The sequence below is a fragment of the Rhinopithecus roxellana genome, chromosome 4 (assembly GCF_007565055.1).
Source record: "Rhinopithecus roxellana isolate Shanxi Qingling chromosome 4, ASM756505v1, whole genome shotgun sequence".
Taxonomy (NCBI): domain Eukaryota; kingdom Metazoa; phylum Chordata; class Mammalia; order Primates; family Cercopithecidae; genus Rhinopithecus; species Rhinopithecus roxellana.
The window spans coordinates 158286925-158304241 of record NC_044552.1 but is presented as its reverse complement, the minus strand read 5'-3'; the positions used below and the strand labels follow the sequence as shown (position 1 = coordinate 158304241).

Below are 17317 nucleotides of genomic sequence, written 5' to 3'. Positions count from 1 at the left end.
TTTGATGGTTGACAGATTCCTTTATTAAGTCAAAAACTTCATACAATTGGAAAATAAATGTTTCTTCAATGAATAATCAAACAAAAATTATCCAGGACCTTATAGGATTTTCAGTATGTACCAGGCTTGATGCACATCTTAGAAGACAGGACATTATCTTGCTGGGATCATTAGGGTATGACTGAAAATGAGAAACAGTAATTTTTAAAACATTTGCCTAATAATAGCTTTCCCAAACAGTAGTTCCCCTGAAATTAAAACAGGAAATGCAATTTACGTTTATACCTGGTTTTAGATATGACTCAATATACATCAATTTTAACTTTATGGTTTGGTATTATTTTTTAAAGGTGCTCAATAGAAACTCAAATCTCACTTTAAGACCATGAATTTCAAGCTGCAATGAAGTGTACAATAAAGTTGTAATTTCTCGACATCAAAGTTTAATTATTACAAAATAGTTCAAGTAACAGAATTTCAAAAACAGTATTTGCTTTGCTTCCTTGTTTTGCTCCAACACTAATCATGCTAAGGTTTTTGAAGCACAGCTATGACTAGGACAGGCACTGGCGACTCAGTCACAAAAACCCTTCTTGGATGAACAATACTCGCTCTTTTCAGAAGAAAAGGCAACTTTACTTTTTCTATTTCTATTACGAAAAACAGAGCTAAACAATCTTTTTAAAATTTTTTTGTATTTTTAGTAGAGACAGGGTTTCACCATGTTGGCCAGGCTGGTCTTGAACTCCTTCAAGTGAGCCACCCGCCTTGGCCTCCCAAAGTGCTGGGATTACAGATGTGAGTCACCCCACCCAGCCTGCTTTACAATCTTAAAGTCTCCTTTTCCACCAGATGATTAAAATCTTAGTTTGTAAATTCCCTCAGTCTCTTAAAATCAATCTATCCAGAAGAGAAGACAAACTTAATGAAGGAAAGAATGCTTCCTCACTCTCTCACCAGAAAGCCAAAGCAAAAATAGAGCCCCATAGAAATTTCAACATTGATTATTTTTTAAATCTTAAAGCTTAGTAGGAATCAAAAAGCTTTACGTAAGTCAGCAAATCTGCAAACCTTGTTAGTTCAATACAAACCATGATCTAGCAGACGACTTATATTCAAAAGCTCATCTTCCAAAAGGTTCCACTTGCCCATCTACTTACACAGAGTCACCACCTTGTTTAGAGAGCCAAGTAGTAATCTTATATGACACATAAAAGCCGTTTCACTGTGATACATATATAATGAAAAGCAATCAGTCTTCAAAGTTTTTCCAATCCACAAGCATGTGTACACACACATACACATGCACACAGTTTCGGTACTCTCATCTCTAAACATTTTTAAAGCCTATTTTTCTAATTGAATTTTAAAAGTACCTTGAATTTAAATTTTTTTTTTAACTTCAGTCTTCAATATTGAAACTGCTAAGTTACCCCATTTTTCCTTGAAAAAAAAAATAGAAAAATAAGGTTGGGGACAAAATTAAAAATTAAAAATAAACTTGGGAAAACATTACTAAATAGGTTTAAGAGAAAAGTCTATATAGGCCAGGTGCCGTGGCTCATGCCTGTAATCCCAGCACTTTGGGAGGCTGAGCCAGATGGATCACTTGAGGTCAGGAGTCGAGACCACCCCGGCCAACATGGTGAAACCCTGTCTCTACTAAAAATACAAAAATTAGCCAGGCATGGTAGCATGCACCTGTAATCCCAGCTACTCAGGAGGCTGAGGTGGGAGAATCAATTGAACCTGGGAAGCGGAGGTTGCAGTAAGCCGAGATCATGCCACTGCACTCCAGCCTGGACAACAGAGCAAGACTCCATCTCCAGAAAAAAAAAAAAAACAACAAAAAAACAAAAGCCTATATAAAGAAAATATTCCAATAGGAGATAAACCTATGTGCACAGAGTTACTCACCCCACCCCAGCATGACCTGTAACAACAATTAGAAACAAATGAAATACTCAAAAACAGGAAATTAGGGAGATGATGAAACAACATGGGAAATGCATGATAAGCCAAATATAAAAAAAGATCCCTGTGAGATGGAGCAGGGACCCCTCTTTGGGGTGTGCCAGGGGGATTCCCACAAGCACAGAAATAAAGGAAAATCTTGAGTTCCTTCACTGAAAATTCCAGGCACCTAGCTAGCCCTGAGAAGTAAACCAGCAACCTGATAAGCAAGAAAGTAGTAACAGTTTCAAACAATAGCCAGGGAAGTTAGTCTCCTAGAGACACCCTTAACATGTGTCCCTGAGCTACTTTTCAGAAACCCAGGCCCCCACCAAATGGATTCACACAGACATCAGATAAGGGGGAACACCAGGGACTAAACTCTGACCTCCATTCTTTGTTCTAAGTTTCTTGCTGAGGGGCCTGGCCTGACCTTTTTGTTCCTTTCTGTGGACCCCAAGTTTTTAGACAAAGCTTTGCTTCCTTAACCAATCACAAATCAGGGAGTCTTTGAATCCACCATAACCTATAAGCCCACCCACTTCACCTTTCAGGCCAAACCAATATATAAGCTTCATGTATTGATTTACAATTTTGGTATACAGCCAATCCACCCTGAATGCACCCGATCTCAACTGATTTACAATTTTGCCTTTAACTTCTGCTTTCCTGAAATTTACCACTGCCTTTAAAAACTCTAGCTTGGAAGTCATCATGGAGATCAGGTCTGAAGTATGAGCTGCCCAATTCTCCTTGCTTGGCACCCTGCAAAGAAACATCCTCCTTTCTCCTGCTGCATAAACCACCTTTTTGCAGTTTTGCTGTTGAAGTTTGCCTTTACTGCGCAGGTGAGCAAACCCCAGTTCAGTTACACCTGCTACATTGAAACAGTATACAGCTCTATTTGCAAAAACTATACAGGAACATTTGACCATAACAAAACCACTGGGTGACGTCTACCGGAAGTATCACTGCAGAGGATTACTCAACAAAAAGTGCAGCTTTCTATAGAAAGCCGAGGGTTTCCCTTGGGAAAGTGTTAATATTTTATTGTTAAGTAACTGGGGCAAAAAGACGAGATTTTCTATAACTGCAACAAAATAGGATTGGAAAGGCATCCCTGCAAGTCCCCAAAGTATAAGGATGGAATATTTTTGATGGTTTTATAATGACAACTATAATTTAGCTCTCTGAAGAAAATATCCAATCAGACTCAATCACACAAAGCATTTACTATTTTCAATCACTTGCCCAATAACAAAATGTTTAGTAAGAAATTATTCAGAACATGAAGTTGTTTATGAAACATGTGACTAAGCAACATCAAGAAACGCTACAATAGAGCAGCTTACTGTATTCTGCAGTACTCTATACCACTACAAAACTAGTCATAAAGAGCTTAACATACTCAGTATAATGATCGTGGTTTACTTTTTGCAAGCCATGTATCTTTCAGTTACATTCTCCCAGTTGATTACATTCCAAATAGCTTTTAGGTAATCAGGCCTGACATTTTTATACTGAAGGTAATAAGCGTGCTCCCACACATCAATCCCCAGCAGTGGAATAAGGCCTGTTAGAAAGAAGGGGAAAAAAGAACGAACCATCAGTTTCAGTCTAAAACACTGCATCTTCTCAAGTTCAACTTTTATTATTCCACCCATACAAAATTACCCTTTGTAACAATCTCATTCACTTGGTTTTTTTTATAGAAATAGGAAATCTAGATAAGAATGAATATTCCTCCAGAATTTTTTTTTTTTTTTTTTCCGAGGCGGAGTCTCGCTCTGTCGCCCGGGCTGGAGTGCAGTGGCCGGATCTCAGCTCACTGCAAGCTCCGCCTCCCGGGTTTACGCCATTCTCCTGCCTCAGCCTCCCGAGTAGCTGGAACTACAGGCGCCCGCCACCTCGCCGGGCTAGTTTTTGTATTTTTAGTAGAGACGGGGTTTCACTGTGTTAGCCAGGATGGTCTCGATCTCCTGACCTCGTGATCCGCCCGTCTCGGCCTCCCAAAGTGCTGGGATTACAGGCTTGAGCCACCGCGCCCGGCCGAATATTTTTAATTTATTGTTTACAAACAAAATGTGACAAATACTAAAAATAAATAAAATAGACTTAGGAAAATTAATAACAGTATTTTAATAGCTATTCTTAAAAATACCAACAAATTCATTCAAGAGCCAATTCTTAGCCTTCCTCATGGTGGTCTTAGGAGCAGCAGGAAGGGTGTATTACATCCGTGGGAGTGGGCAGACGCCCCCTGAGAATCTCCTGCAAAGAGTCTGGGCACTCACAGGGGTTTACGAGAAAACAGCTCTGCTCCGCAAGGCTAATTTTAATCTTTGGAAACACAGAGCAGTTGGAAGACACAGTGTTTTCAGAAATTAAGTGAGGTAAATGAAGAGGTTAGTTCTAACTGTAAAACATTCATTTAAAAAAACTCTCGGGCCAGGCGCAGTGGCTCATGCCTATAATCCCAGCACTTTGGGAGGCCGAGGCAGGTGGATCTCTTGAGGTCAGGAGGTCGAGACCAGCCTGGCCAACATGGTGAAACCCCATCTCTACTAAAAGTACAAAAATTATCCAGGTATGGTGGTATATGCCTGTAATCCCAGCTATTTGGGAGGCTGAGGCAGAAGAATCGCTTGAACCCAGGAGGCAGAGGTTGCAGTGAGCCAAGATTGCACCACTGCACTCTAGCCTGGGCAACAGAGTGAGATCTGTCTCAAAAAAATAAATAAATAAATAGGCCGGGCATGGTGGCTCACGCCTGTAATCGCAGCACTTTGGGAGGTCGAGGTGGGCAGATCACCTGAGGTAGGGAATTCGAGACCAGCCTGGCCAATGTGGAGAAACCCCATCTCTACTAAAAATACGAAATTAGACGGGCATGGTGGTGCATGCCTGTAATCCCAGCTACTCAGGAGGCTGAGGCAGGAGAATGCTTGCACCCAGAAGGCGGAGATTGCAGTGAGCTGAGATTGCACCGTCGTACTCCAGCCTGGGCAACAAGAGCAAAACTCCATCTCAAAAAAAAAAAAAGAAAAAATTAAAAATAAATAAATAAATAAATGCAAAACATTTTTGTTAATGTACCTATAAAATTACATGTACTTATTTTAAGAAATGCCAGGACTTCTAAAACATTTTTACTTACACAAGATTCTGAGTGTTATCTGTTAAGATTTGCACAAATTATTACATGATCGTAAGTTAAAACACTGCTGGTTTTCCTTATTTCTAGTTGAATGCTTTACAGTAGAGCATCTCTCCCAAATGAAATGACAATTTTTAAATCTAACCTGTTGTTCCTTGCAGTGGATCCTGATTTGGACAAGCAGCAATTTGTAACTGTCCCCGTTCCTTATTAAAACCAAGCCAACCCCAACCTGAGCCTTGGACACCAACAGATGCAGCCGTCAGCTTCTCCTTAAATTTTTCAAAGGAACCAAAGTCACGTTTGATGGCTTCCAGCAACTCCCCTATTTTAAAAAAATCCAAAAACACCCACAAATGAACAGATTTCAACAATTACAATAAAATGTTGTATTACATGTATTAAAATATTTTTGTCATAGGGCCCAAGAAACTAGACATCAGAAAGCGACACCTGGATCTAAGTTGCACAATTTTAATTCGCATGTTTTCGTTTTTTTATAAACTTTTTTTTTTTTAATCTTTTACTTTTTGAGACGGAGTCTCACTCTGTTGCCCAGGCTAGAGTGCAGTGGCATAATCTCGGCTCACTGCAACCTCCGCCTCCCAGGTTCAAGAGATTCGCCTGCCTCAGCCTCCTGAGTAGCTGGGATTACAGGCGTGCACCACCACACCTGGCTAATTTTGTGTTTTTAGTAGAGACAGGGTTTCTCCATGTTGGTCAGGCTGGTCTCAAACTCCCGACCTCAGGAGATCCACCTGCCTTGGCCTCCCAAAGTGCTGGAAATACAGGCATGAGCCACCGCACCCGGTTCAAATTTTATTTTAAACTCAGAGGGTGCATGCTCAGGCTTGTTACATGGGTATCATGTGATGCTGAGGTCTGGGGTGCAATTGATCCCATCGTCCAGGTAGTGAGTTTAGTACACAACAGTTTTTCACCCCCTCCCCTTCTTTCTCCCTCCCTGCTCTGTCCCCAGTGTCTGTTGTTGCCATCTTTATGTCCGTAAGTACCCCATGTCTAGCTTCCACTTGTGGCATTTGGTTTTCTGTTCCTGGGTTAACTTGCTTAGGATAATGGCCTTCAGTTGCAAGTTTACATTTTTTAATGAATCGTGTTAGAGGGATTTCCCCACTCACTGTGCTATTTTTGTTAGGAAAGAAATAACTACTTCTGTTAGCTTTTTCTTTTCCCTGAATAGAAAATTTTCCCTTGACTTCTACCCTGCTTCTTCTATGTCTCTATTTGGGAATAAAGTTATTGTTCTTATCCAAGGCAGCCCAGATCTTCCTGTCTCGATTACATTGTTTTAAAATGGGCGATTTTCTCTATGACTGAACTAAGGGTATACTTTAAGAGCTACAACCCTTTTATTCTGTAGCAATACAGAATATAATTCTAGATTAGTCACATCAACTAAATCAACTGGGTCAAAATCACACTTCTCTTATTCTACGGGTTTAAAAGTAATCATCTTTGTAAGCACAAATGATGGAATGAAATGGTACAGATTAAAAAAAAAAATGGCAGTGTACCAAAACCATTGGTTGCATATGAATATATCTGATATTCTGATAACTGACAAAACTTCCTAAGTATTAACTGATAGTCTGGAAGACTGAACTCAGAAGAAAAACAAGTTGGCCGGGCACGGTGGCTCACACCTGTAATCCTAGTACTTTGGGAAGCTGAGGTGGGTGGATTATCTGAGGTCAGGAGTTTCAAACCAGCCTGGCCAACATGGAGAAACCCCTCTCTACTAAAAATACAAAAAAATTAGCCGGGCATGGTGGTGGGCGCCTATAATCCTAGCTACTCGGGAGGCTGAGGCAGAGAATCACTTGAACCCGGGGTGGGCGGAGGTTGCAGTGAGCCAAGATCAAGCCACTTCACTGTAGCCTGGGCGAAAGAGCTAAACTCCATCTCAAAAATAATAATAAACAAAAACAAAAATAAAAAGTTGCCCAGTTTCCCATGCTTACTCCCCTCATTCATCATTACCTTAAAATGAAATTGTGTATTTCAAGTGCATAAAATAGGCTGCCTTCCATAACACTGATTAAAAACGAACAATAAAACCACAGAAACTTGGGGTGCATATCCAGAGCCCAGAAACAAGAGAGAAGAACTACATTTATGCCTCATGCCCTCCCTGGGTGAGGAAGATAATTAAAGTCATCTGGGCCTCCACAAGCTACACAGGAAGTCAAGGAAACAGTGATAGCGAACAAGACCATCTAGCCCTGTACTCTCCTCATTCCCTGAACACTTTTAAAAAATACCCAGAAAACCTAATTTCCTGGAACAACTGACTTTTTATCAGTTAGGAAGAGTGAAAAATAGCAAATGACACTGTAATTTAATTCTCAAAACAACACCGTTGTTATCCCTGTATCACATAGATGAAAAAAGGTACAGAAGGTTAACTATCTAATCCAGGCCCTAAAAACTAGTAAACAGAAAGTTCATCTTTTCTAGGCTGGGCGCAGTGGCTCACATCCATACCACAGCACTTTGGGAGGCCGAGGTGGGTGGATCACTTGAGGTCAAGAGTTCAAGACCAGCCTGGCCAACATGGTGAAACCCTGTCTCTACTAAAAATACCAAAATTAGCCAGGAGTGATGCCACACGCCTGTAATCCCAGCTACTTGGGTGGCTGAGGCACGAGAATTGCATGAACCTGAAAGGCGGAGGTTGCAGTGAGCCGAGATCACACCACTGCACTCCAGCATGGGTGACAGTAAGACTCCGTCTCAAAAAAAAAAAGAAACTTCATAAAACAAAGTTTCTCAGTCTTTCCCTAATATGAAGTACAGTCCAGAAACCAGAAGGTAGAGTTGATGTGATATTCTATGTGTGTGTGAACATAAAATCTTACGACCTAACTCCATGAATGCATTCTCCATTCCTACTTGCGTCCTTTTGAAAGTTACAACTTTTATCGTACTCGTTGTTATGAAAAATATGCCACTATGATACCTCTGGTAAGAATAAGGTAACTTAGGTTGGGCGCAGTGGCTCACGCCTGTAATCCCAGCACTTTGGGAGGCCAAGGCGGGCAGATCACGAGGTCAGGAGTTCAAGACCAGCCTGGCCAACATGGTGAAACCTCATCTCTACTAAAAATGCAAAAATTAGCCGGGCATGCTGGCAGGTGTCTGTAATCCCAGCTACTTGGGAGGCTGAGGCAGGAGAATCGCTTGAATCCGGGAAGTGGAGGTTGCAGTGAGCCAAGACTGCGCCACTGTACTCCAGCCTGGGCAACAAGAACAAAACTCCATCTCAAAAAAAAACACAAAAAAACAAGTATAAGGTAACTTAAGTAAATCAACCATCGACTCCTACTGTGCACAAGATGAAGATAAGGGTGCACCAATATATACTAACCTTTGGGTTCTCCACCACCATTAGGGCTGAGGTTTGTCCAGAAAATGCTATGATTGATATGACCACCACCATTGAACTTCAGTGCAGGCTGAAGAGCTATCTGGGCGGTAACATCTCCTGAAAAGTTAAAATGCAAACACATTTTTTTAATAACTCTTACTTTTTCAACCACTGTATACATCATATTTTTTTCTTTGTAAGCTATTAGATAATGGGACCAGCTTATCTATAACATCCCTGTTTGTCCTAAAATTCAACTCCCCCCAAAATTATTTGTCCCAGACATGCTGAACAACTGAGGAAGGGCCCAGCAGAGGTGGAAAAGCTAGAAAATTCACTCCTGGCTGCTAGGCTCAGGGTTCTTTTAGATAGAAGAGATTTCAGGAAATGAAACACCAAAGAGGACAATCAAATAAAATAACAGAATTGCTAAAATGTGTGGCTCAACACACAGACTATACAGAAAACTTTCAACTCTCATTTTCAAGACAGACAACCATTCACTGGGAAATATCTCCACGTCACATTAACAAGGAACTCAACATCCTGATGTTCAACCCCAAACTTAACTCCTCCTATTGTCCCCCCCCACTCCGGCCATCTCAGTAAATGCCAGCTCTGTCCCTCAGGACATCCTTAGGAACCTGATGTCATTTTTGACTCCTCTCCCTTCACCCCCCATCCAATCCACCAGCATATCCATTAGCAAAGCCAGCTCTACCTTTAAAATACATCCAATCTATATAAAAGCACACAGGGAAAAATGAAAGACAAAATATAGCACAAGCAGAACCCAATCCCTTCTTCCTAACTCTACTGCCACCTCATTGGTACAGAGGACCTGTATCTCCCACTGCACTGGTGCCACTATTCCCTCAGTTTTGGGAGGGGGATGGGCTTTGCCCTCTCCAAAAGTTCTCCTTCTCACTGGAGTGAACCCTAGGTGCTTACACTCAGCTACTCTCACTACCAAGAGGCACTGCACTTGACCCCGTCATTGAGCATGTGCTTACCCAGCTGCAGCCACACTGGCATTTTTGCACTCACATGACCAACTCGAATGTTCCCTTCAAGGCTAGCTGGGCACTGCTGCCTCTGCTGAACAGTCTTCCCCATGACAGCCTCATACTGCACTCCTGTTCCTCCTTCAAGTCTCCACTGAAACATCAACCCCACCAGTGAAGCCTTCTCTAAACACCATACATGAATTAGCAATTCCCTGCCACCCTCCCAGACCCTTTACTCCTTTTCGATAGGCCCTGTAACTCCTGGCATACTGCATGGGTACCTTGTCAAACAAGTAGGCAAAATAAAACATTCTTTTCTATGCCTTCAAGAAGCTACAGATTAACTGAACTATTAATATTACAAAAAAATGGAAATCCCCTTGTTTAATGAATATTTCATGCATATTATCCACACGATATCAAGAGAAGCAAAGTAAAGGACAGAGAGACCCACTGAGAGCTCTGCTCTCAAGGAGCTTACATTTTGGAAAAAGTTCTCAACTGCTGTTCTGAAAGTGTACATTAAGAACATATGTCTGGGTCGGCTGCGTGGCTCACACCTGTAATCCCAGCACTTTGGGAGGCCGAGGCGGGCATATCTCTTGAGGTCAGGATTTCGAGACCAGCCTGGTCAACATGGTGAAACCCTGTCTCCACTAAAAATACAGAAACTAGCCAGGCATGATGGCGCGTTCCTGTAATCCCAGCTACTCAAGAGCATGAGGCAGGAGAATAGCTTGAACCCAGGAGGCAGAGGTTGCAGTGAGCCGAGATTGCGCCACTGCACTCCAGCCTGGGCGACAGGGCAATACTCTGTCTCAAAAAAAAAAAAAAAGAAAAAGAAAAAAAGGTACATACAAGGCCAGGTGAGGTGGCTCACACCTGTAATCCTAGCATTTTGGGAGGCCGAGGTGGGTGGATCACTTGAGGTCAGGAGTTCCAGACCAGCTTGGCCGACATGGAAAAACCCCATCTCTACTTAAAAAACCACAAAAAGTAGCCAGGTGTGCTGGTGGTAATCCCAGCTACTCAGGAGGCTGAGGCAGGAGAATTGCTTGAACCCAGGAGATGGAGGTTGTAGTGAGCCGAGATCACATCACTGCACTCCAACCTGGGGGACAGATCGAGATTCCGTCGTCAAAAAAAAAAAAAAAAAAAAAAAAAAGAACATAGGTCTAGCTAGGCACAGTGTCTCATGCCTGTAATCACAGCACTGTGGAAGGCTGAGGTGGATGGATGGGGGAGCCCAGGAATTCAAGAACAGCCCGGGCAACATAGTGTGACCCCGTCTATTTTTTAGATAAAATTTTTTAAAAATTTTTTAAAAAAGGAACATACATAGGCAATGCTGCTTTCTGAAACAAGCTCCAGTTGTTCAGCAATTCAGAAAGGAGGAGAGGACCAAGTGATATCTGAATACACGGCTAATCTCGAAGGGTTATTTAAAAGACACCAACTTTTTTTTTTCCTTTGCTAGGTTTACAAATAATTTTCTTATAAAACTGTGTTTCCCTTATTAAATTTGATTGAGTCACCCTAAAAATAAATGTAAGTTTTCTATTATTTTTTAATAAATCAATAGTAACTAAATTTTTCAAATGGGAAAGATACATGCTTAATGAGAGATAATTTAATAATCTTAACATCTTACAGTTTGCTTACTCATTTTAAAATTAATAAAAATTGAGGGCTTAATATCTGCTTTTAAGAACACTTTTCTGAAATTCAACATTTTATTTGGCTTCAGTTTAGTTTTTGCCTCAAATAATAATAAAAGTCAAATGCTTTTGGTTGAAAAATATTCATTAATCAGTTACATGTGATGAGATTATGACATTGTTTTACCTTTTTTCCCCAAGATTTCAAACATGAAAATCTAACTTTTTAATAATTTTAAAAATATGTTTAAGTAAAAGAAAGCTCTGCAGGTACTCAATCACTTATAAACAATATAGTACAATATAATATAAAGCTTTTTTCCAGTGGGTTGTATTACATAAGTAAAGCTCTGATTCCACAAGTAAAGGACTGAAATTAAGTTGTTTTTAAAATACTGAAGAGAAAGCTTCCCAGGCGTCACATGTTGCTTTACAGGAATTACTTTCACAACTGGGGTATTCCCCATTCTCTCCCCATTACATGTTTCTCAAATTTGTTATTTCCTAAATCACGGGGCCTTTTCCCGTAATTCAAGGTTCATCTGTCTCAAGCAAAGCTTCCAGAATGTGGTAACTTCCTCCTCTTTTACTTTAGTCATTTACTTCAAACACAATCAGGCTGAAATACCGCATTTTTCCACTAGATGCCTCCAGTCAACAAGATGTCACTGTCTAAAAATTACTCAACAAATTTCATAACCCCGAAATTGAAAACATTTAAGGAAAAATAAACACTTTTTACTACCTAGCTCACCAAGCAATACAGAGTCTGAAAACATGACTATGGATCATCTTCCTTGTGCACACCAATAACGAACAGATTAAAAGGGACAATACTATTTTGTAAAAAAACGTTATAACATTCCCATACACACCCCCAAACGGCGCAGACTCAAAAAGTCCACACACCCCTGCTTTTACCAACCAAGCTCCTGAGGGGGGAAAAAAAGTTAACGTCATATTTTTTAATTGCATTACAAATATGAGTAAATAGTAAATAAAAACAAGCCTATTTCAGTTTCCTACTGAAGGGCTATTTTCCTTGTGAATTTTGACCCCTAACTGAAATCAAGAAAAGTATCAAGTCTAAAGATTCTGAACTGTTCCACAGTTAGGTTACTGCTTTACCAGTTAAGTTACTGCTTTTTTGGTAACGCACACCATAGTGGTGTGCCTCCTCTTCTCCCACCTGAAGCCAACAAGTGGGCTCAGTGAAGTTTTCCCTGCAGGGTAGCTGGGGATGCAGGGAGTCTCCAAGTCCTAGGCTGGACTCCCGACCCCGTTTGCTCTCAGGAAGATGACAAGGACCACGGTTCCTAGCACGGAGTAGTGTCCCCCTGTCTCCCACCTTCAGTGTGACCTGGCAACAAGGCGCCACTCCCACTTCTATCAGGAGGTGACCCTGACACTCAGAGACAGTCACAGACACTTGCGGACCTGATGATGTGGACAGGCGCTCTCAGCCCTCCTGCAAACGGCTGGAACACCTACCTGAGAGACCAAACATTTCGCCAAAACATATTATACAACAATTTCAGTTTGCAAAAAAAACGAGTGACACAGTAGAGCTTTCTTTTCCGGCCCTACAATTCACCAGTGCTGGCAATATGGGTAACGGAATGTGGCTTACAACACTAAGACAAACTCCTTCGCAGGACCCCAAGTTCCCTGAGACGACAGAAGTGTGTTCAAACCCATCGAGGCACTCCTACAACGAGGTAGACCATGTGTTTAAGACAGACTACTGTGCCTGGAAAACTCGGAACCGGTACAAACACGAAGCAGGTTCTCCCCCACCGAGAGGCCCATTCGTGTGGGGCCCGGCTCCCCTGGGGTCGCCTCTGCCGGCGACTGCCTCCCGCCGCTCAGCCTGGAACCTACCCTTGGCCAACGCCTCCTGGTACTTCTCCTCGGTGACGTTCAGGTTGTTCACGTAGGCCGCGTGGTGCTTGCTGTGGTGCAGCTGCATGATCTCCGCGTTGATGTGAGGCTCCAGGGCGCCGTAGTCGTAGGGCAGGTCGGGGAGGCTGTGTTTCTGCCTGGAGCCCAGATACCCCAAAGCCGGCGCCAACTGCCTGCCGGTGCTGAAGACGCGAAAGCACAGCCCGGTCAGTCCGCGCCGCGGGACAGTCTACGCAGGCTGGGTTGCCGAGGAACGGCAGCGCGCGGCGTCCCCCGAGTCCCCGCGTCCCCTCCCATGCGGATCCCCGCTCCAGCCGCCGCGCCGCGCACTCCCGGGAGAACCGCCCGCAGGTGCCCCGGCCCCGCCAGGCCCGGTGCGGCCACTGTCGCCATCGCCGCGGAGGCCCTGCCCGCCGCGCGCCCCTTCGCCCTTGGGGCCTTGACCGGGTCCCCTTTCGTCTCACCCGCAAACTGCCCGGCTCAACATGCTGCTAGTGCTGGTGTTGCTACTACCGCTGATGCCGCCAATCTGCCGAAGCCGCTATCGAGGCAACCACAGCCACAACTGCGGCTCCTGCGCCGCCCGCCGGCCTTAAGAGAGCGCGGGGAGCAGCGGCGCGACCCCAGCTGCGCCGCAAGGGCACCGCCGCCCCGCCCCCCCGCGGGCCCCGCCCCGCGCCCGCCGCGCCCAACCGGGGGGGCACGCAGGGCGCCCCCGGGCCTGTCCCGCCCGCCCCCGCTTGCCGTACACCCTGCGCCCAGGGCACGGGAGAAAGGGGACTGCAGGCTAGCCTCGGCCTCGGCAACCTCGCTGTCTGTCTGCCTTACTTGGGCGGTACGCGGCCGAGGGAAGGCGGCCCCTGTCCCCGTGGAGTTGGTACGGCCCGAAGGCCCTACCTCCGGCTCTCCCAGATCCGGGTGCCGGCGGGGATCGCGCTGCACGAGGCGGCTGCGGCACCTGCCCCTGAGCTTTGGTTAGGCTGGGGCGGCCGCGGGGTCCAGAGGCCTCACTGCAAGAAGACATTCGTACCCTCCCAGGGCCCCCGGGACTGTTCCTAGGGAAGACAGGGCCTAGCTGCTGGTCAGCGCCGCTCAGCCGGCCTATGAGCGGAGGGTAGAGCCAGCGCCCTTCCAACCCGTATTCAGCATTCCTGCGCCGTGCCCTTGCTTTGCAAGTAAGCTGACCTTGGGACCTCCTCCAGGACAGGAGGCACACAGACTTTGTCCCCACCGGCTGCCTAAGAACAGTTCTTGGACACCTACGACTTGCCCGAGACTGCAGGCAGGATTTGCACACATTTATCTTTATTTTACCCCTAGGGTTGGTATTGTTGATTCCAGTTGACAACGAAATCCTGAGGTTAAGCAGCTTCGCCTGGGCAGTTACTGAGTGAGTCAGGACTAGTTCCTACTTTCCTGACTACTAAGCCCTGGCAGTCATATTTTGTGTGTTTACAGTAACTCTGTGAACCAACTGTTCAGGATAACATAAAAGGACAACAGAGGATTCTTTCCTGCGCTGTCTTGTAGCCTAAGCTGTTAAGTATCAAGTGCTCTCTCAACAGTTAAACTACAATCCCGAATGGTGTGAATCTTCCATGTGTAGAGGTTAGGAAATCTACACTGCCATTGGCGGGAGTTACCCCTTTATTGAAGAGAATATGATGGAAGGTAGCAGGTACTGAACCGTTTCCGTTGCTTCTTGCAACCCTGGTACAGCCCTCCCAAGGATGACTAGGCTTCTGGTAAGTGGAATGGGAAAACATTCAGGCAAAGAGGAACCACCTGAATTTGGCTTCACAACAGGAAGGGCTGGGCTTGTTTACAGACATCAGAAGAATGTAACTAGGGCTACGTGTTGGGGTGAAGAAGGAAATTCAGGCTGGGACCAGGTTATAGATACGCTTTTTAGAAGTTATTATTTATATATTTTTGAGACACGGTCTCGCTCTGTCGCTCAGGCTGGAGTGCAGTGTCGCGATATCGGCTCACTGCAACCTCTGCCTCCTGGGTTCAAGTGATTCTCCTGCCTCAGCCTCCGGAGTAGCTGGAATTACAGGCGTGCGCCTCCAGGACCCGCATTTGTGTGTGTGTGTGTGTGTGCTTTTGGTAGAGACGGGGTTTCACTATGTTGGCCAGGATGGTCTCAAACACTTGACCTCAAGTGATCCACCTGTCTCAGCCTCCCAAACTGCTGAGATTACAGGTAGGAGCCACTGCACCCAGCCTATAGATACCCTTAAAACACAGACAAGAGCAGAGATTTCATGTGGTTGTTAATTGGAAGCTGAGAAACATTTCTGCTGAAGTGAGACACACTGAAAGTGGTTTTTCAGGCAAGGTGGTCTGGCACTGACTTGGGCGGACGAAGGGAGTGCAGGCTAGTTAGGAAGCTGGTACATTCGTCTCAGCAGGAGGTACTGCAGGTCACTTTTAGGGCACTAGCTATGAGAACTGGAAGAAAAGGGCATTTTGATGGATGAACCAACAGGATTCAGAGACAGATCAGTCATTGTAATGGAAAGACTTGATCTAGTGGTAATAAAATATTCCCATAGGGAGACTGAGCTCAGGCTACTTGCACTTCTTGTTTGTACAGAGAGTGATACTTTGAGATTAAAGTAACTCCTAGGACATGCCCTTTAGAACAAGCACCAAACGCTGGGGGCTGGTAGGACTGACAGCAGCAGTCAGGTAGAAGAATCTTCAACATCACACCTGTCATCAGCTCCATCATTACAAAACACTACCACGACTGTGAGCACATCCAAGGTTGTGGGATATGGGAGGTAAAAGAAAAGTTTATCACTTTGTCTACTATACCCAGTGAATAGGCTCCGTTTTCTTTTTCTTTTTGTTGCCCAGGCTGGAGTGCAGTGGCGTGTTCATCGCTCACTGCAGCAACTTGCTGGACTCATGTGATTCTCCCACCTCAGCCTCCCAAGAAGCTGGAACTACAGGTGCTTACCATCATGCCTGGCTAATTTTTTGTATTTTTTATAGAAACAGAGTTTTGCCATGTTGCCCAGGCTGGTCTCAAACTCCTCGGCTCAAGTGATCCTCCCACCTCAGCCTCCCAAAGTGCTGGGATTTATATAGGCTTGAGCCATCGCACCTGGCTGCCTTTTTTTTTTAGGTGGCTACTGTAGGGGTTACTGAATGGACTCAGAAGTTAGATTACAGTCGATTGAGCTGTCCCCCGTTTCTCCAGCCAGCTCAGGATGTCCTCTGCAACATCAGGACACCATGAATATGGATTTCCCATAGATAAACTTCCTAAGGCTACATCGCAGCCATCCTGAGACCCGCCACAGTGCAGACCTATATATTGTTTGGAAGAGCCAACCAATGTGGGTTGAGATGAAGTCATTTTGAGCCAGGTATTAACTGCATTGATATTCCAGTAACAGATCCAGCCATAGTTTCTTAAACACAGAAGAGTGTATTCCCTCATGTAACAAGATCTGGGGCAGTCAGTCCTGGGTTGGGATGAAATTCCAGTCATCAAGGATGTAGGCTTTCTGTCTTCAAAGCTGCCTCATGGTCCATAATAGCTTCCACAGCACCAGCAACCTCATCTCCTTTCTAGGAAAGGGGGAGCACAAAAGCCTGGCCTCCCACTGTCTCCCCCAACCATTTTTTTTCTTTCTTTCTTTTTGAATCAGTCTCGCTTTGTTGCCGGGCTGGAGTGCAGTGGTGCGATCTCAGCTCACTGTAACCTCCACCTCCCGAGTTCAAGTGATTCTCCTACCTTAGCCTCCTGAGTAGCTGGGATTACCGGTGTGTGCCACCATGCCTGACTAATTTTTCTATTTTTAGTGGAGCTGGGGTTTCACTGTGTTGGCCAAGCTGGTCTCAAACTCCTAACCTAAAGTGATCTGCCTGCCTCAGCCTCCCAAAGTGCTGGGATTACAGGCATGAGCCACCGCACCTGGCCCCACTATCTCCATTTTAAGGATCCTTTGTAGTAGATTCACCCAACAAATTCCACTCACTGCTCACTGGTCAAAATTAGGTACAAGGGTACCTAGCACAGCGTAGCTACAAAGGAAGCTGAGAAATGTAGTCAGGTATGGGGCCAGGTGCAGTGTGGTTCATGCTTGTAATCCCAGCCCTTTGAGAGGCCGAGGTGGGAAGATTGCTTGAGGCCAGGAGTTTGAGACCAGTTTGGGCAACATAGCAAGTCTCCTCTCTACCAAAAAAAAGTAGCTGGGTGTGGTAGCACGTGCCTGCAGTCCTAGCTATGCAGGAG

The 17317-nt window shown here is 44.7% G+C and overlaps 1 protein-coding gene across 1 annotated transcript; it reads right to left on the bottom strand.

The window, feature by feature from the left end:
- SOD2 (superoxide dismutase 2) lies at positions 1-13712 on the bottom strand. Its single transcript, XM_010368501.2, has 6 exons — positions 13530-13712; positions 13045-13247; positions 8499-8615; positions 5256-5435; positions 3362-3526; positions 1-181 (listed from the first exon to the last, which is right to left on the bottom strand). Exons 1-5 carry the CDS (start codon positions 13550-13552, stop codon positions 3381-3383), a joined length of 669 nt encoding a protein of 222 aa, XP_010366803.1. The 5' UTR covers positions 13553-13712; the 3' UTR covers positions 1-181; positions 3362-3380.
- Between the last annotated feature and the right edge of the window lie 3605 nt (positions 13713-17317).

Bases quoted from the DNA above. Each gene is read 5' to 3' on its own strand.
- SOD2 (XM_010368501.2), bottom strand. From the start codon at position 13,552: ATGTTGAGCCGGGCAGTTTGCGG. The intron at 13,248-13,529 runs GTGAGACGAAAG...TCGCGTCTTCAG, and splicing joins TTGAGCCGGGCAGTTTGCGG to CACCGGCAGGCAGTTGGCGC. The intron at 3,527-5,255 runs GTTAGATTTAAA...TCTTTCTAACAG, and splicing joins TCCACTGCAAGGAACAACAG to GCCTTATTCCACTGCTGGGG.